Source organism: Protomyctophum bolini, assembly GCF_963924005.1.
Source record: "Protomyctophum bolini genome assembly, chromosome: 1".
NCBI lineage: Eukaryota > Metazoa > Chordata > Actinopteri > Myctophiformes > Myctophidae > Protomyctophum > Protomyctophum bolini.
Window position 1 is genome coordinate 56,933,933 of NC_137862.1, and position 20,159 is coordinate 56,954,091.

Sequence of the window (20,159 nt, forward strand, 5' to 3'; positions counted from 1 at the left end):
ACCACCAACCTGCTGTTATTTTACCAATAACTCAAGTTTTAGACCACCAAGGATCTTGATTCTGGCGACTAATCATTACATTTTCAAGGATGAACTTTCTCTGGGAGAGGTAAGGGCTTATTTCAGGTGCAGGTTGAGTTTCTACTGACAGGACATTAAAAGGAGGTGGGCTTTCTGGCCGTTGACTTGCCCCTTTCAGGTACAGATGCACAGTTTGACTTCACTGGCCACTGCAGGGAACTGTGGGGGAGAAACTTTGGTCTCTTGACACCCCGATTAGGTTCAGGGTTTTTTTTGGTGGAGACTTGCCTTTCATGACATCTTTGCTGCAGAAGTTGATCTCCTTACTGCCAGTGGTGGCACACTCTGGGTCTCTGAGGCATTGTATCTTGGTGGCCTCCTGCCAGTGTTTCTCCATCCTTCTCCTGAGCTCTGTGTTCTGGGGCTCTGTTATAGTCAACTTACATTGTCTTGGCTGGAGATTGCTTTCCTGCAGGGTCCAGCCCAGTCTTGTGCAGATGGCTGCTGGCCCACCTGGAGGCCCCAACCTCACTTGTTCGGTTGGTGTGATTAGGTGGGGGTGGTCTTCCCCAATCAGGATGAGGGGTTTGACCCTTTCAAACGGCAGTCTGGCCAAGTGTCTGTATTTAGTTGTGAGTTTAGATACAGGATACGATTGCTCACCCAGCCCCAGGTGACATGAGGTGAAGGCTCCTTTGATTTGGTAACATTGCTTTGGTTGACATGCTGGGGACACAGAGAAAGACACTGATGCCTTCAGTGTCTGCACATCCTGCCTGATGGTCCTGAAGCCAAATCTTCTGTCTTCAGTCTTTCGCTCACTGTTCACTGCTCACTGTTCACCTCACCGAATTTAGCCCAAGGAGTTTGACCCCTAGTTTGGCCATAGACCCCCTAGTTTGGCCATAGCCACTTGCCCAAATGTGCCGACATGTGCTGACCTCATCACATCTGTGATGATGGCTATGGCCGTTTTTAGCCAACGTAGTGTTTTTTGTGCAAAACTAATGCTTGGAATGGATCCAGAATCATGAAAAGCCCCTAGTTTGACATGCCACATGCTACTTAAAGCATAATGAAATTTAGAACATTTAGCCTTATATTGGTTGTTGATGGTACCCAACTTTCAGCAGCTGTCAAACATGCCCCTAGGGTGGTCAAATAGAAACCAATGTGGGGTATGTTAGTAGACACCTTTACAAACATTGGTGAAGAAAATTCTTGGTAAGAAATGTATTCACAGATTTTATATTATTCTGATAATATTCCCTGAGTAAATTGGTAAAATAATAGCAGGTCCACCATTTTTGAAAATGTCTACCATCCATGGTCACAGGATAAATCTAAATAGTACAACTGTATTCCTCACCCTTGAAAATGTATGATTAGTCACCAGAATCAAGATCCTAGGTGGTGTAGAACTTGAGTTATTGGGAAATAACAGAAAGTTGGCGGCCATTTTGAAAAATGTCTACCATGGTCACAGGACAAATCTAAATAGTACCAATGTATCCCACATCCTTGAAAATGTATGATTAGTCACCAGAATCAAGATCCTAGGTGGTGTAGAACTTGAGTTATTGGGAAATAACAGAAAGTTGGCGGCCATTTTGAAAAATGGCTGCCATGTTCACAGGGCAAATCTAAATAGTACCACTGTATTCCTCATCCTTGAAAATGTGGGATTAGTCACCAGAATCAAGATCCTAGGTGGTCTAGAACCTAAATCAGTTAAACTTGTCAACTCCGTCAGATGTTCGTCAACTCCGTCAGACGTTCGTCCCGTGATGTTTTTGTTAATTTCCAAAGAAATAGAAAATTCGCTGTCAAATCTTTTGTGCTTATGTATTGAAACACCAACTGAAATGATACGTAATGATGATTTTTTTTTTTTTTTACATGGTTTTCATGTTATAATATTGAAAATAAAGGTTGAAATGACGGTTTTGAGAAATTGGATATTTCATAATAGTGTGATATTGGAACAAAATAATATTAAAAGATTTGTATTACTTAACTTGATTACTGAAAGCCATTATAAGATAACTGAGGACTTTATATTATTGTTGATGATGTTGATAAAATTCAATTAAAAGGGATTTTAGTGTGTCTGACGGAGTTCTTTCTAAAATGTCCCATTTTAGAAAGAAATGTTATGCGAAAAACCTGTTCCTTCTCAAGATTGGTAGTTGAGACCTGTGTCTACAAATACATCTATTTGATTTGAATGTATCTTAAAAAAAAAAAAAATCCAGTTTGAAAAAAGTTTTGTCCCTTATCTCAAGAATGGGTGATTTACATGTCTTCTGTGGTCTCTAACATTACACATGTTTAAGCATATATTTCTTATTTACATGTCTTCTGTGGTCTCTAACATTACACCTATAACATGTTTAGGCATTTATTTCATATTTGCATGTCTTCTGTGGGCTCTAACATTACACCTAGCTACATGTTTAAGCATACCGGTATATTTCATATTTACATGTCTTCTGTGGTCTCTAACATTACACAGAGTTAAATGTTTAAGCATTTATTTCATATTTACATGTCTTCTGTGGTCTCTAACATTACACCTATAGCTACATGTTTAGGCATTTATTTCATATTTGCATGTCTTCTGTGGGCTCTAACATTACACCTAGCTACATGTTTAAGCATACCGGTATATTTCATATTTACATGTCTTCTGTGGTCTCTAACATTACACAGAGTTAAATGTTTAAGCATTTATTTCATATTTACATGTCTTCTGTGGTCTCTAACATTACACCTATAGCTACATGTTTAGGCATTTATTTCATATTTGCATGTCTTCTGTGGGCTCTAACATTACACCTAGCTACATGTTTAAGCATACCGGTATATTTCATATTTACATGTCTTCTGTGGTCTCTAACATTACACAGAGTTAAATGTTTAAGCATTTATTTCATATTTACCTGTCTTCTGTGGGCTCTAACATTACACCTAGCTACGTACATGTTTTGTTTAAGCATTTATTTCATATTTACATGTCTTCTGTGGGCTCTAACATTACACCTATAGCTACATGTTTAAGCATACCGGTATATTTCATATTTACATGTCTTCTGTGGTCTCTAACATTATACACCTAGTTAAATGTTTAAGCATTTATTTCATATTTACATGTCTTCTGTGGTCTCTAACATTACACCTATAGCTACATGTTTAGGCATTTATTTCATATTTGCATGTCTTCTGTGGGCTCTAACATTACACCTATAGCTACATGTTTAAGCATATATTTCATATTTACATGTCTTCTGTGGTCTCTAACATTACACCTATAGCTACATGTTTAGGCATTTATTTCATATTTGCATGTCTTCTGTGGGCTCTAACATTACACCTATAGCTACATGTTTAAGCATACCGGTATATTTCATATTTACATGTCTTCTGTGGTCTCTAACATTACACCTAGTTAAATGTTTAAGCATTTATTTCATATTTACATGTCTTCTGTGGTCTCTAACATTACACCTATAGCTACATGTTTAGGCATTTATTTCATATTTACCTGTCTTCTGTGGGCTCTAACATTACACCTAGCTACATGTTTAAGCATTTATTTCATATTTACATGTCTTCTGTGGTCTCTAACATTACACCTAGCTACATGTTTAAGCATTTATTTCATATTTACCTCTCTTCTGTGGGCTCTAACATTACACCTATAGCTACATGTTTAAGAATTTATTTCATATTTACATGTCGATTTCAGCTCTGACACTTATTTCATACATGCTCTATATAGTATGTGAAGAGTTATTTGCGCGATGGCAGGCTCTCAGTCAATCCTGGTCTAAAACCTGGTGTTTTGTGATTGACAGGTGATGGCGCTGAACGCGGCCGGTCATTCGGCTAGCCCGTGGGCCAGCGGCAGAACAGGCCCCGCCCCGCCGGGGGGCATAGAGCCCCCCTCCCTGCTGCGTGTCCTGGCGACCTCGGCCGTGGTGGACGTCCCGCCCCCCGCCCGGCCCAATGGCATCGTCAGCCTCTACCGCTTGTTCTCGCTGCGCGGCAACACTCACTCTGTGGTATACATTTTTAGTTTCAGTCATTATAGTCTCTTGAATATAAGTTTTAATTTAGTTTTCGACACATTTTAGTCTCCTGGAATGTTTTAGTGTTAGTCTCAGTTTTATAGTCGACTAAATGTCATAAGATTTTAGTCGACTAAAACTACAGGTGATTTAGTCGAACAAAATGTATTTCGGCGAGGCCTTGATGCCGTCGTGATGACTGTTTTTATCACTTGCTGAAAATAGCCGATCTACATCGGCTATTTTCAGCATGCAACTAATTGTAAAATGACTTATACTGGATCTCTTGTCCACTATAGTCCCTTCCTAACATTTTAAACATTACATGGTGTGCTCAGCCAATCAGCTCAGCACATTCTGTGCTCATACACATCCGGGATCATTCCGTGCTCACACACACACACACACACACACACACACACACACACACACACACACACACACACACACAGTCACGCACACACGCACACACACACACATGCACACACACAGCTGTGCATATGGAGGGGCTAGCAAAAAGTATCATTTAGTAGTCAGTGGTACAGCTTAGATGAGTTATTTTTTTTAAACATCAACTCATCACCTGTTCTTTCTCCTCTTTTCTCTCTTTTTGTCCACACTTTTTTCTCTCCCTGGTCTCACTCACTCACTCTCCTGCAGCTGTCAGAGGGAACGTCTCGTGAGCAAACCATCCACGGTTTGAGTCCATTCACTAAGTATTGGGTTGGCGTGGAGGCCTGTACCTGCTACCAGGTAAGACTAATGCTGCTACCTTAACCTGCTACCAGGTAAGACTAATGCTGCTACCTACCTGTACCAACCTGCTACCAGGTAAGACTAATGACAATTTATCAAAAGCAGAGACTTGTAACGGTATACAAGTCTCTGCTTTTGATAAATTGTCAGAATTTGTGTCCAGTCCATGTATCTAGACGAAACATGACATTTGACACAATCTAAATGTCTCAATAGAGTAACAGAGAGACGAAATATATAAGTTATATTGTATTAACATATTCAGACTGTAGGACTGTGTGGAAACCAGCTTGCAATGTCCATGTACCTGTTTGTGTACGTGTGTACGTCAATGAGCACGAGTGGTGTTTTCATTGATATCAAACAAAACAAAAAAAATTCAATGGGGGGGGGGGGTCGGACTCGGTGGCCAATTACATATCATTTTTGGGGTCCTTGACATGAAACATGGAGCACCGCTGATACAGAAACATGAAGCATTTCAGAAAACTGTCAGGATTTTAGAAGTTTTTTTTTTTTAATTCCGACGTCAGGCCTAAATGGGTTAAACCATTTTAGGTGGGAACCCCCTTTTGGTGTTATAGCATTACGTTATGCTTTAGCTATTTAAAAATAGCTTGTAGGTCATTTTCAAACAGACATTTTTAGAATCTGATCTCAGGTCAGTTGTTGAACCATCTCTCTACCTCTTGTCCCACTGTGTTGCAGTGCTGTAGTCGAGGTCCAACCAGAGAGTTCCGTACGCTGGCCGCCCCCCCGGCCAGGCAGCACCCCCCTCGGCCCCTGACCCTGTCCTCTCGCTCTGTGCTTCTGGAGTGGGACGAGCCCCAGGAACCCAACGGAGTCATCGAGAGGTACGGGAAGACAAGATGCCTACTGTACTGACTGACTTCTGACTATACAGCCAGAGTTGACCTCAAACACATGCACTCCAGTGTTGTTTTCTATGGCAGGACATTTTGGTTTTAGTTTCAGTCCTATATAGTCTCTTGAATAGCTTCCATTTAGTGTAGTTTTAGTCGACTAAATGGAACGGAGTATTTTCATATCATTCTGGGGCTCCTTGACATGAAAAGGTTTGCGTATACCATTGACAGAAACATGGGTTTTTTCAGAAAACTGTCAAGACATTTGTAGAATCTGGTCTCAGGTCTTTATGATACTACTGTACTGTACTAACACCCCCGTCTCTCTCCCTCTCTCTCTCTCTCTCTCTCTCTCTGTCTGTCTCTCTCTCTCTCTCTCTCTCTCTCTCTCTCTCTCTCTCTCTCTCTCTCTCTCTCTCTCTCTCTCTCTCTCTCTCTCTCTCTCTCTCTCTCTCTCTCCCTAGCTGTGAGCTACATGTCAGGCTGACCTGCCCCCAGCCCCCCCAGCCTATATCCCTCCCATGCACAGAAGGGCCAACAGAAACCCGTTTCATTGGCAAGCACGGGAGTCACAATGTGACAGGTTTGTTCATCTTGATATAATTATAATAAAGAAGAAAATTATACAAAATATAACTGTGTATGCAGTGATTAAAAAGCTATAACTTTCAGGTCTCCAGCCGTACTCCAGCTATGAGTCGAGGGCCGCCTGCTTCAACAACATGGGCAGTACAGTGTCCAACTGGACTACTGTGACCACTCTGAATGAGGGTGAGTTGGAGACAGCAGCACCCAGTCTCGCTTGTAAAACACGGTTAGATACCACCTACACATCAACACAACACAACACAACACAACACAACACAACACAACACATCAATACAATACAATACAATACAATAACTTTCACTACAATGGTTTGAGACGATGGAGCTGGCCAGCCTCGAGGATGAGTGCCACAATGTCTGTATCTTTCCAGTTTTTCATGTGTCCATGAGGTGACAGTACTTCATTAGACACCCTGGAGTCGTTTTTATGTGCAATGGTGTATTCACTTTGTATTTAGGGTTTCTTCCTGGAGGCTGAACCCTTGACAGTCAAATGGGCCAATGAAGTAAACAGCAATATAGTGTCATCACACTACTAGCCCCTCCCCTAACCCCTCCCCCTTTATCATACAACTACAGCTGTGGGTGCGGCTTCAGCTCAGGTGGATCACCACCCATCACCACCCACCAGGCAAATGAACTGGTGGGCGTGCCCACATAAAAACGACATTTTAACAAATACTGTACAATTTTTTTTTGAAAGGTTAATAATAAGACCTGATGATCATGGTTTATGGTGGAAAAAATCACGGCACTCCATCTTTATAAGCTGATGTTATTATATCCAAGAACGAGTGGTAGGCCTACAGGTCATCCGCGCGGGCCGTGTTTACTGGTAACTCGCTTGTTTCGATCGCTCGAAAATGTATCTTTTTTTGTAGTCATCTGTCTGAAATGGGCTGCCGTATAGTGGGCGATTTACTGTTAAAACCCACGGCGCATGTTCGTAGCTGCGGTGGGCTCGGGATGGAGTTAGGACATTTTTCACCTGTACTACTCGTTAACACGTTAGCATTTATTGAAACATTAAAAAGCCACATTTCCAGTCTACCGGAATTAGTATTATCCTAGCGTGGCTCTCGATGGTGATAATGATATGTTCCAGCGTTGGGTGGATTAAAGGTAATGTCCCTATATGTATACATGTATGTAATCTGAAACCAATGCCATATCAAGCACAAATAATTCATTACGTCATACGCAGCCACAGGCATACGCATCGGAGCACCGGACAAACAACATTACGTGTACGCTCTGCTTGCGCAATTAATTATCTTTTGATTGAATTAAAATCCTTTTTCATGTTCATCTTGACAGCCTGAGAGAGGGGGGGGGGGGCGTCACCTTTGGTCCCTATACGCCTGATGATTGGAAGTAGAAGAATGGCAACGCCTCTAAACAAGCTCATATAATTCATATAAAAAATAATAAATAAATAAATAAAAAACACATCTTTTCTCTCCCACTCTGTTCTCCTTTACAAAAATCTATTTCCTGAAGTCTTCTGCCATCATCTCGATTTCCACATTAATTCCTAATGGAGATCAGCTGGGTGTATGTTTCTATTCTTAAAGGAGCATTCTACCAATTTCCAAACATATCTTCGTATAATTGGTCCTCACTAATGCTCATAACAATGGTAAACGAAAAATCTCTTCTGCATTTTCCTCTCTTCCTGGGAAGTTGGCATGCTGAAATAGAGCCCTTTTCTTGCATTAATAAAAAGTAATGAAAAAAAATAAGTTTGAAATGACCATACGGTACCGTGCCTACCGACGACGTCACTGGTAAGCAGCTTCTGAACTGCCCCACAGGGACGGCACCATCTTACGATGAGCATCAGTGAGGAACAACTATATGAATATAGTTTGAAAATGGTCTAACATAGTCATTTTTTCCATTTCTTTCATTTGCAGTCATGTCAGCCCTAGTGCGGTTCCGTTCTCTATAGGCTCCTGCATGGCGCTGCTTAGTTCCTGGCAGGTATCACTGAACACACTCCTGTGCTCATCCTTCCTTCTCGTCTGAATGAAGGAGGCCTTGCTAAGGGCAGCGCTCTCATCTGAACGAAGGAGGCCTTGCTAAGGGCATCATTATCATCTGAACGAAGGAGGCCTTGCTAAGGGCAGCATTCTCATCTGAACGAAGGAGGCCTTGCTAAGGGCAGCGTTCTCATCTGAACGAAGGAGGCCTTGCTAAGGGCAGCGTTCTCATCTGAACGAAGGAGGCCTTGCTAAGGGCAGCGCTCTCATCTGAACGAAGGAGGCCTTGCTAAGGGCAGCGTTCTCATCTGAATGAAGGAGGCCTTGCTAAGGGCAGCGTTCTCATCTGAACGAAGGAGGCCTTGCTAAGGGCAGCGTTCTCATCTGAACGAAGGAGGCCTTGCTAAGGGCAGCGCTCTCATCTGAACGAAGGAGGCCTTGCTAAGGGCAGCATTCTCATCTAAACGAAGGAGGCCTTGCTAAGGGCAGAGCTAACCCTTCCTCTGCCGTTGCCGTGTTCTTTTCTGTTGCTAGTCTGTTCTAGTCATGGCTGCCAGTTCCCACCTGATGTCATGTGGGAGTCGTGACTTTTCCAGACCGTACTGAATAACTGCTACCTTGCATAATGTCCTCAAACTAGGACACAAGTCTAAGATGTACATGTCATCGGGTGTGTATCCTCCAAAGAGGATGACGCGATCTCCCACCATGCAGCAGCACATCCTAGACATCAGACACGGGCCGCTCCCCTTGGGCGTGACCTTCTTCCAGGAGGTCTCTGGATTAAATATCCACAGATCATTGAAGTTCTGGTCCAGGAGATAGTTGTAGCCGCCGAATATGTACAGCTCTCCGTTGTAGGCAAAGGCCGAATGACCCCTGCGTCCTTTTGGAATAAACTGTGGAGAAGATGTGCTCCCCCAGCAGTTGGTCTCCATGTCAAACACTCGGATGTTATAGTAGATCTCGTCCCGGTCCCCTCTGCCCCCGAATACAAACATCTTTGTCCCGATGATGGTTGCAGAGTGACAATCTGATATAGGAGGTGGAACGCCTACGGTGTCAATTAAAGACCAGGCCATTGTCGCTCTGTCCATTTTGTAGATGTCATTAGTGCGCCCAGTCAGTATGTTATATCCTCCAAAGATATACATGGCATTACGCAAGACACAGGCTGAGTGGCCGCACCTCGCATTTGGAACAGTCCCAGAAACGTTGGGCTTGAACCAACTATGGGTGTTGACGTCAAATGCATACAGCTTGTTGCAGTTATCGCCCCGGAAGGTCACCTCGTTGCCTTTGTCAGCCACTTCCGTTTCAATATTCACTATTCCGCCCCAAATGTAGACAATATCTTTGATCAGAACAGCAGTGTGGCCCACGCGCATCGGGGGTACAACATCAACAAGGGTACGTCCGTCTGCCCGTCTGTCACACCCACCACACACACACGCACACGCACAGTCATCTGCACATCCGTCTTCAACACAGTGTCTTTGCACTGCAGGGCGAAGTTGGTTGGGAAGAACCAACGTCGCCCAGTGCAAAGACACTGTGTTGAAGACGTGCACATCAATGAGATCTATGCGCATGCAGCTGGAGTTGTCCCAGAATCCTCCGAAGGAATACACCTTGTGCTCCACTGCCACAGCAGCATGGAAGGACCTCTTCTCTCCTCCTTTCAGATGCACCGTCCAGCACAACATGTCAAAACAACAGCACACAACTTCGCTGTTTAAAAGAACGTATTGTTCCTAGTGTGAGCTGACACTTATATTATAACGCCAGGAATGTCATGCGAACCTCGGCCAATCACGGAGGCCGATGCCTGTTGGTCTCCCGCATTGGCTTAAAGGAGAATTCCAATGCTATAGAATGCTTTCTTATCTTTCTTACCTTTCTTTGTAGTTGTTACGTCCACACCAAAGAGGTCCAGGTGTTTTTTGTGTGCAAAAACTCCTTATTGGCTATTTTCCCTACCATAAGCCCTCAATGAATTGTATATTGCATTGAATGGGAATTGAATGGGGCTTTGGGGTGTTATGCTATAGTTCGCTTATTTCCATCGAAAGAAGTAGTAAAGTGTGCCGCTTGGGATATTATTTACATTATGGAGAGAGGATATATACAAAGAAATTATAATTTTGAGCGATGGAAATAAGCGAATTAGCACAACACCCCATAGCCCCATTCAATTCCCATTCAATGCAATTTATTTAGGGCTTATGGTAGGGGAAACAGCCAATAAGGAGCTTTTGCACAAAATAACACCTGGACCTCTTTGGTGGGGACGTAACAACTACAAAGAAAGGTAAGAAAGCCTTTTAGTATGGAATTCTCCTTTAAAGGGATTGTGATAAAAAAAAAGGTTTTGGAATTGTTCTTATTTTTTGTAGGTTTCTAATCTCAATTGCACCCAAAAACATGAACTTTTAACATTCAGTAGATTTTCTGTGATCTGGGGTTTTCTGGCTCAAACAGGTGCTCTGATTTGCCGGCAGTTTGTGATGTAAGAGTCACTGTTTTCACTGTGTTGCCTGTTTTCATTGTAGCTCAAAAGGCTTCCAAACCCCAAAGAAAACTTCAGACCACAGAAAATCCTCTGAATGTTCAAAGTTCAGGTTTTTTTGGTGTAATTGAGGTCATAAAACCTAAAAGAAAAAAGAAAAAGAAATGAAAATGAATGTCATAAAACCTTTAACCACGTATGTTATGTACTTTATTCTACAAGCTCACAGACTGTCACGATAGGTTGTGAGCCTGTAGAGCAGCAATTTCCCCTCTTTTTGAGGGGCACTAGCACCTCCTATACTCAGCTATTGGTGTAGATTTTCGCCTTACACAAACATTGAATTCCCATTGACAATGAATGGAGAATTTTACGTATCTGAGCAAATCGGCACAGTGTCTATATTTTTCGTCATGATGATGTATACGATGATAAATTGACAAATTGTAAGTGGATTAAACACATTCAAACCCAATGTTCCTCTCTTGTTTCCACCCCCAGCTCCCCAGTACGTGTCTCCCTTCTCAGTGGCCGGTAATGTAACCATGGTGTGGCTGGACTGGAGTCAGTCCTTCTCTCTGAACGGACTTCTGAAGGAGTTCAGCGTCATGGAGAACAGACTCAGGATCTACTCTGGCTTTCACAGTCATCTGCACATCCCACGGACGTCACAGAGGAGTGAGACCGCATGCACGCACGCACGCATGCACGCACGCACGCACGCACGCACGCACGCACGCACGCACGCACGCACGCACGCACGCACGCACGCACACACACACACACACGCACACACACACACACACACACACACACACACACACACACACACACACACACACACACACAGTCATCTGCACATCCAACGGACGTCACAGATGAGTGAGACCGCAAGGCACGCACGCACGCACACACACAAACACACAAACACACACACAGTCATCTGCACATCCCACGGATGTCACAGATGAGTGAGACCGCACGCACACATGCTTATATATGTCCACATAGACAGAAGTACAGCAATGCCTTGTACATTATTGTATACATAAACACTGCGGTCAGATTATAGGAAAACAGACAGTTACAAAGTCTATGGGCATAGCGGTCAGAACTCCATATATTTCTATAAATGGGTGTAACGGTCAGCTCTGGGGTTCTAGAGCAACCGTCTATCCGGCCGACTCAGTTTGGCGGCGTTGGTCAGTCGTGAACGTTTCTTGAGATACGTGAACTACAGGGAGTACAGAGATTGCGGTCATTTACTGTAAACATCCTGGATGATGATACACTTAAGCAATATTACACGAGAGGGGGTGCTTCAGTGATGCTGACCGCATCACTGTCATGGCAATAATCACGTTAAACCACACCCTAGAGTGTAATATTGCAACTATACAACAGTTACCCTTAAAACTATAAGACAATCGCTGAAAAAACATACTTTTTTAATGACAGATGTAGTCACTATACGACCACAAATGTCCCAAGAAACTAGCCAGCCTAGCCACCGAGTTTTCTGCGCTCTGGGAAAACAGAGCGGCTGATTTTTTTTTGTTGATTAGGTGTGGAGTGGTGCTCGTTTGAACCACGGCTAGAAGGCTGTTTCAACCAATCAGATTGCTTCCTCGAAAAACGACCTGTTGTATAATTGTACTTAACTTTTCATTGATGTTAACTCTCTCTCTCTCAGCTCTGTCTTTCCAGGTAACATGTACCCACAGACAGTGGCAGTGCCACCACACCCACTATCAGATACAACCCTGCTACAGGCCTGGGTGAGTGAGATATTTTGTTTGGCTTTTTCTGCCTTATTGATAGATTGAAAGTCATCTGACAGGAAATGGGGAGAGAGATGGGGGGGGGGGGGAAGACACGTGGAAAAGGCCGTCAGGATCGGGAGTCGAACCCGCGGCACGCCGTTAGGCTGGATCCGCAGCCTAGGTTCCTCTCTCTCTCTCTCTCGGCCCTCCTTTTTGACAATGCTTCAGTTGACAGTTAGATTTAAGGTGAGTGTGCTCACGTCCAACGCCACATGGGGAAAAAAAGGGGGGAAAGAAATCATTGGTGTCACACGAAAAATGTACCCATAAAATGTGGTAATGGCACTGCAGTCCGCCTTCCATCAGGCACCTGTAACCCAAGATGCATTGCACTGTGTGTGTCACGTGATCGTGGCCGTATAGCCAATCGGAACATGCATTGCAGTGCGTGACGCGCGATGCGTAGAGAGGGTGAGATTGGTGAAAATAACGTTATTTAAAAAAAAATGCAAGCACATTGAAGTTGGTGAAAGAAGCCTATATGTTGGTGCCAGAGCACAGAGCAATGTCGCACGAGCGCATATGGTGCATGGCATCGGGAGGTGTTTTCTCTACGGGGAAATCAGCGTTGCACTTATGGTTCATTCCATAATAACTGTATACAGTAGATCCAACAAGAGGCAGTGAGAGGGTGTCATCTCTCTCTCTCTCTCTCTCTCTCTTTCTCTCTCTCTCCTCTCTCTCTCTCTCTCTCTCTCTCTCTCTCTCTCTCTCTTTCTCTCTCTCTCTCTCTCCTCTCTCTCTCTCTCTCTCTCTCTCTCTCTCTCTCTCTGACTCTCTCCCCAGGTCCTGTAGGGCCTACAGAAGCAGTGACAGGGGGTTTCATCTCTCTCTCTCTCTCTCTCTCTCTGACTCTCTGTGTCCCTCTCCCCAGGTCCGGTAGGGCCTACAGAAGCAGTGACAGGGGGTGTCATCTCTCAGTCTCTCTCTCTGACTCTCTGTGTCCCTCTCCCCAGGTCCGGTAGGGCCTACAGAAGCAGTGACAGGGGGTTTCATCTCTCTCTCTCTCTCTCTGACTCTCTGTGTCTCTCTCCCCAGGTCCCGTAGGGCCTACAGAAGCAGTGACAGGGGGTGTCAGTCTGTCATCTGGTCCAGTCTACTCTGAGCTGTGGTTCATTCTGCTGCTGGCTCTGCTGGGTCTGTTCCTGCTGGCTATCGTACTAGGAGTCATTCTACACAGGTGACACCATGCTAAAATAATAACACGCAACATGGGTGTTGCGCACGCACGCATTGATGCACGCGCGGACACTCACACAACACAACACACACACACACACACGCACACACACACACACACACACACACACACACACACACACACACACCCGTGCGTGTGCGCGGGTGTGCGTGCATGTGTGAGAGAGAGAGAGAGAGAGAGAGAGAGAGAGAGAGAGAGAGAGAGAGAGAGAGAGAGAGAGAGGGGGGATGTAAATATACATTTGAGTTAATTGACAATAAAGTGATTGTTGTCCTTTTTTATACTTCCCAGAGCCCTGAGGAAGAGTCACTTTAGCAGAGAGCACCCTCCTCTGGTCACGCTGCATACGACAAGACATACTGGAGGAGAAATGTACACGGTGAGAGAGACACACGGACGGGAGATGTGACAGAGAGGAACAAATGCATGGGAGTAGATGAAGAAGGTGTTGTGAAACAGAGAGAAAGAGAGTATTTCTTTAATGTTTCATTTAATGTAAGCATTGTGTTTTTAGTACCCTCAAACTGTACTTTCTTTTTACAGTTGTCGCCTGCTGCCACTAGAGGGAGCAGAAGTAACACATGTACTAACTATTCAACGGAACACCACCATGTATCTCTTTCATCCAAGTTAACCCATTCAGACATGAGGACGATTCTGAATCCTGTCTTCTGAATCCTGACAGTTCTCTGAAAAGCCCTATACGTTTCTTCTGAATCCTGACAGTTCTCTGAAAAGCCCTATGTTTCTATGTCGTTGGTGCTCAACCTTTTTCATGTCAAGGACCCCCGAAAATATATGTAATTGGCCGCCCGACCCCCGTCTGAAAATATCATCTCTTTGTATTTATTGATTTGATTCCATTACACTCTCATCTTACTGCAAATCTTCTGTTTTTCTTTGAATCCATTCCTCCTTTCTCGCCACTTATTTCTCCATCTCGTCTGTCTGTCTGTCTGTCTGTCTGTCTGTCTGTCTGTCTGTCTGTCTGTCTGTCTGTCTGTCTGTCTGTCTGTCTGTCTGTCTGTCTGTCTGTCTGTCTGTCTGTCTGTCTGTCTGTCTCTCTCTCTCTCTCTCTCAGAGGCCTTGTCCTGAGTTTTGCGCTAGGCACCATTCACCATTCAACAATTCTCTGCTGTCTTCCAGATATTCAACAGCCACAGTAAGACTTCTCTATACTTCCTGTCAGAGACCTAACGCTTTACTTTACACCCCCACCCCACCCCCCTGACAGTTTGACGCCGTGGCAGACAGTGTCGGGTACAACCACAGCGTGGTACTTAAAAGCTACACTATGTACTCTGAGGTATGGGAGCATGACCTTGTGTGTACATGCATCCACGTGTGTTTTGGTTTGGTTTGGTGTGTGTGTGTGTGTGTGTGTGTGTGTGTGTGTGTGTGTGTGTGTGTGTGTGTGTGTGTGTGTGTGTGTGTGTGTGTGTGTGTGTGTGTGCGCGTGCATGTCTGTGTGTTTGTGTGTGTGTGTGTGCATGCGTGCATGGCTGCATGCGTGTTTATGGGAGTTATTATCAAACCACATTCATGGTCTTCCAAGAGGCTTTGAATATGGACACATTGATCAGTGGCGTGTGTTCAGGGAAGAAGAGATGTTTGGTTTGACATTTTGAAGATCTTCGTCTCGTTGGTTTAATGGTTTGTCGTGTTGGCTACAGTCATGTAACAATATGCCGCACAATATTTTATAATGATAATAATATTGTACAGTTGTAAATATAAAATATACTCGAGAGTTAATGTTCATTTCGAATCTTAATCTCTCTCCGTCAGGGTTTCTCGGACACCAAGATAGTGGGCGGAGGATCGCGCTTCAGTCCAATGACAATCCTGCGGGTTCCCAGCCAATCGGATGCTGCCCACGCCTATTCCCAGCATGCCTTGCACCGCAGTGTGAGTCAGCTGATTGACAGGAAATCCCAAATGATGGATGAAGGAAGCTGGGACAACCCGCTTGGACAGGACTCAGGCCTGGTGAGCTCTATCCTGAACAAGATTTAAAAAAAAATCTTCTAAATCCTCCAGTTTTCTGAAATAAATATTTTCACGATTTTTCAAAAATAGCAGACCTACAAGCTCGCTATGAGCATGTAGATCTGCTATTTTTCAATAGCTAGTACAACGTAATGCTTAAAACACCAAAAGGGGTTCCCGCCCAGAATGGGTTAAATTACTTGGAGTCAACTATTCAGTATTTTAGCCCTGACGTGAGCGCCCCCTCCAGAGATACTTCCGGGTCCTACTTTTGTGTCGCTTTTGTGTCCCCATAGAGTTATACTGTACTGTGTCCCTCCATCGGACTAAATCTGAGACGAAAACAACCACGAAAGTTAAATTTTACAACAACAAAGCTACTGCTCTCCCAAATCTGGCTGTGACAGGCCGTCTGCCCCACACTGGATACTATCGCCATTTTATTTCATTGTGTCAACTAAATCCTCATTAATGCACACTAGATTCAACGTCCTCAACCCTGCACACATTCTAAATATGCCCCCGAAATATTGTACTGAGCAACAATCATTATTCAATAATAATGATAATAATAGTCTTTATTGTCTCCACATCATATATTTTCTTTGTCATGGACACTTGTACAGAACATTAATAATTCTACTCGAGTTGGAAGCATTAAGACCCATTTACTACTGGGACGTATAAGTCGGGACTTGATCACCCCGGCTGGGTCACCCGAGTTGGAAACAAGCTGATTTTACACTTGCTGAAAATAGCCAATCTACAACACGAGCTGTGAGCTTGTAGTGTAAAATTATTTATACTGGATCTCTAGTCCCTTCCTAACATTTTTTGTGTGGTTTTTATTTGTTGACAAAAATGCAAGTATATTTAGTCATAGTTTTAGTCATCATGGCTTAGTTTCTGTGTCGTTTTCGTCAGTGAAAAAAGTCATAGTATTAGTCGACGACAACAACACTGCTGACGGACCCTTTATTGCTTGTGTTCTAGTACGTGGAGGAGGAGGACGACCAGTTCACTGACGCCATCAAACACTTCAGCTCAGTCAAGAAGGAACACGCCTATTTCATCGATACTCAGCTGTAAGAATGGATCCCCCGCTCCTCAACTAGGGGCCACCAATGTAAAAGACCACCAATCCCACCCCCGGGCATTCATTCAGGTCTGATTCAACCCCAAACTGTACACAGCTGGGTACTCGCACGCATTTGGAAGGTCTGGAATAGTACTGTATGTTGAAAATTAAACGGATCATTTCTAGCTCTTGAAACGTCTGGAAATGACACACAATTGTATGTAAAAAAATATTGTGACTCGTCCAAGATTCAAATAATGCTACACATTGTATAGTTTACATCTTTGTTTTGAATAACTCGGTCTAGATTGGTGTGAGCATGGGTTGTCTTCCTGAAAAGTATCAAACTCTTCGAGTCTAGTCAAGAAAAATCTATACGTCCGGGAACAGCATCTGTGTCATTTTAGATGTTGCTATATATATTATATATATATTACATTTTTATTTATTTATTGTTGGGAATAAATATCTTTCAGAAAGCCGTTAGGATTTAGAAATCGTTTTTCGAATCGACCTCAGGTCTAAAATGGTATGTGTGAAATTGTGTGTGCTGTGGATGGGATTCAGACCCACATTTACAGAACCATATGTCAGGTTTCCGTTTTAAAATGTTAAAAATGTTGGCACCATGTTGAGAGAAGGGCGGCGGTGGCTCAGGGGTAGAGTGCCTGGATGGGAACCGCAAGGTTGCCAGTTCAAACCCGGGCTCCCCCAGAGTTACTGTCGAAGTGTCCTTGAGCAAGACACTGAACCCCTAATTGCTCCCGATGTGCTAGTTGGTGCCTTGCATGGTTTCCGCTGCCATCGGTGTATACTGTCTGAATGTAATGCACAATCTATGTAAAGCGCCTTGGATAAATGCGCTATATAAATGCACCATTTACCATTTAGGTTATCATTTATACAACAGGACACGCAGACGGGTGACAAATATAAAGGAAAAACCTGAATAACTGAGTGGAGAAACAAAACAAATCTATCTGCTTTCATACAGTTTTACTGCACGGTACAAGTATGCATGCAGTTAACCCATTGACGCCTGGTGCAACGTATACGTTGTTCTACCCTTTATGCCGGCGCGCTCTCTGTGTCTCATCAGCTATTGCTATACATGTAGAAACATAACTATTTAAAAAAAAAATCATCAGAATTTGAAGGTTTTCTGAAACCTTAGGTCAGGCCCTAGGGTGGGTGCTGTCTAGGATGGTTAGGTCGGCCAGGCAGGAGGTAGACTGGAACTCAGCTATGCTTTTTATGGCATAGGCAGCTCCCGTCAGGAGATACTATGTGAGATTGTAGCCGGAATCGAAAGCTGTCAATTGTGAGCATTGGAAGGAAGACACCAAGAAGAAGGCCACTTCATGTTGGTTTTTCCTTTAATTAGTCACCCACCTGCATGTCCTTAATTATTCACCTACAGACAGTATCTCAGTGGGAAACCATTCAATTTAGCTCTTAACCTGAATTCAAAGCAAGAGAATCATAACAATGATATATTCCTTATACAAAACCCCAATACCCAGGGACTAATGTGTATTATGATTTACTGTCACTGAATGCCAATCATGTATTTTCTGTAACCTGTACAAAAACAAAGAGAGAAGTGCACCTTTTGGAGTCAAATCCAGAAAGGTGCTATTTGGTACATGGGTGATGTAAAATTATAGCGACCAAGGCAGTTTTGTTGTGTAAAACTATTAAGAATCTTTATTTGTACGGCTAATTCATATATGCATTGCAGCACTCCAGCCTGCATGTTTTTTAAAGAAAACCCTTGCTATGCATGAGCCGTACAAATAAAGGCTCTTTATATATATCCATACCAAGAATACATTAGTCGCTATCATTTTTTGCATTATGTATATATAAACTATTATGTATATAACCTGGAAGAAGTTACTTAAAGCAGCACTATGTAATTTGGAGTAACAGTCAGTGGCCACTTTGGACACAAATAACATGGCAGCCAACGTCTTTGACTTCATTACCCAAAGGTCTCTGCAAGCCTGTCCGAGAACGTGCTGTGATTGGCAATTCTGCCCATATATATAGAAACCTAGATGCAGTTCATTGGAGCGACCTGTATATTGCAGTGAGGGCGGAGGTGCGCCTAGCCTCGGTCCCAGGCTTATTCATCTGCCAAGAGAAAAGCCTGGGCACAACCTAAGGGCAGATTCATACTCCTATTTTACCGCTGTTTCTGTAGTGCCGAAATGATTTCGGCTCGTCAGAAATGTTCAGTAGCACCGAAGAGACGACTTTAGGACGGTACCCGCCCCCCCCCCCCCCCCGAACCTCAAATGATGTCACATTGTAGGCTCTACAGCGCCGAACCGACTTTTATTCGGCTCTAAAATAGGAGTACGAATCGGCCCTAAGGCAGTAGTGATGCGCGGGCCGGCTTTTTTTCATCATTCGTCATGACATGTACTCCACTCGAAATGAATGAACCTCATGTGCTCATTTTAGTTTTGATTGTGTATATAGGCTACGTTCAACTTCGCACATCCAAAAATAGCCACTTTACAAGCTCACAATGCGTCGCCTGCTTGGCCTACCGAATGTCCGCTCTGTGGTACACGTGGAAGCTTGCCCTCCCTGTAAGATGCAGGTAAAATGGGGACCGAGATACAGACGCCCCAGAGCCCGAGGAGGCGTCTACCTTTCTATGTCTATGGTTCTGCCTTGGTGCCTTGGCAAAAATGCCAAGATAAAGCTGATTGTCTCCCATTTGAGTAATGCAGTTAAGCCCCTAGCAAGGAGTCAAGGACCCTAGCAATTAAGGCCTATACATTTATGTGAGTATGATTGTTATTGCTTAAACATGTAACTTTATAATTTTGGGGGAGAACATAACATGCTATATAGAGTTGACTTAGTTGTGACTTAGTTTAATAGTGCTGCTTTAAAAGGAACGTCTGGCAGCTGCAGTTTAACTGCTTCCAAGTGAGATGAATGCCAGAGTAGAGCAGGAACTCACCAAAATGTAGTTTGTTACTTGTTCTATTTGAACCTTTGTGTCTCTGTGCCTAGTAGACTTACTAGAATAACAGCAGTTATGTTATAGAGAGGAATATGTACCAGTGGCCTTGGTGTTAGTTTTGTATGACAAAAGAAAATGCCAACTGTTTTTAATTGTCTTAAACATGGCTGGGAATCACGTCTTTGTCATCACTTAAAGGTCCAATCTTATACTTTCTGTCCTGTTGTTACACTAAAAGAGTGAATTAGTGTTGATGCAGTTTTCTGCATGAAT

At 43.5% G+C, this 20,159-nt stretch overlaps 1 protein-coding gene across 1 annotated transcript in view; it reads left to right on the forward strand.

Annotated features, from left to right (window-relative positions):
• Positions 1-16,914, forward strand: part of ush2a (Usher syndrome 2A (autosomal recessive, mild)) — a gene marked incomplete at both ends in the record, with an annotated part of 314,802 nt that extends 297,888 nt beyond the window's left edge. The window contains 13 exon segments of the mRNA XM_080771896.1: positions 3,879-4,085; positions 4,752-4,844; positions 5,556-5,701; positions 6,178-6,296; positions 6,386-6,484; positions 11,314-11,490; positions 12,506-12,531; positions 12,533-12,590; positions 13,674-13,815; positions 14,128-14,215; positions 15,071-15,142; positions 15,625-15,825; positions 16,819-16,914. Of these exon segments, the coding sequence (XP_080628022.1) occupies positions 3,879-4,085; positions 4,752-4,844; positions 5,556-5,701; positions 6,178-6,296; positions 6,386-6,484; positions 11,314-11,490; positions 12,506-12,531; positions 12,533-12,590; positions 13,674-13,815; positions 14,128-14,215; positions 15,071-15,142; positions 15,625-15,825; positions 16,819-16,914 (1,524 nt within the window).
• Positions 16,915-20,159: the final 3,245 nt, after the last annotated feature.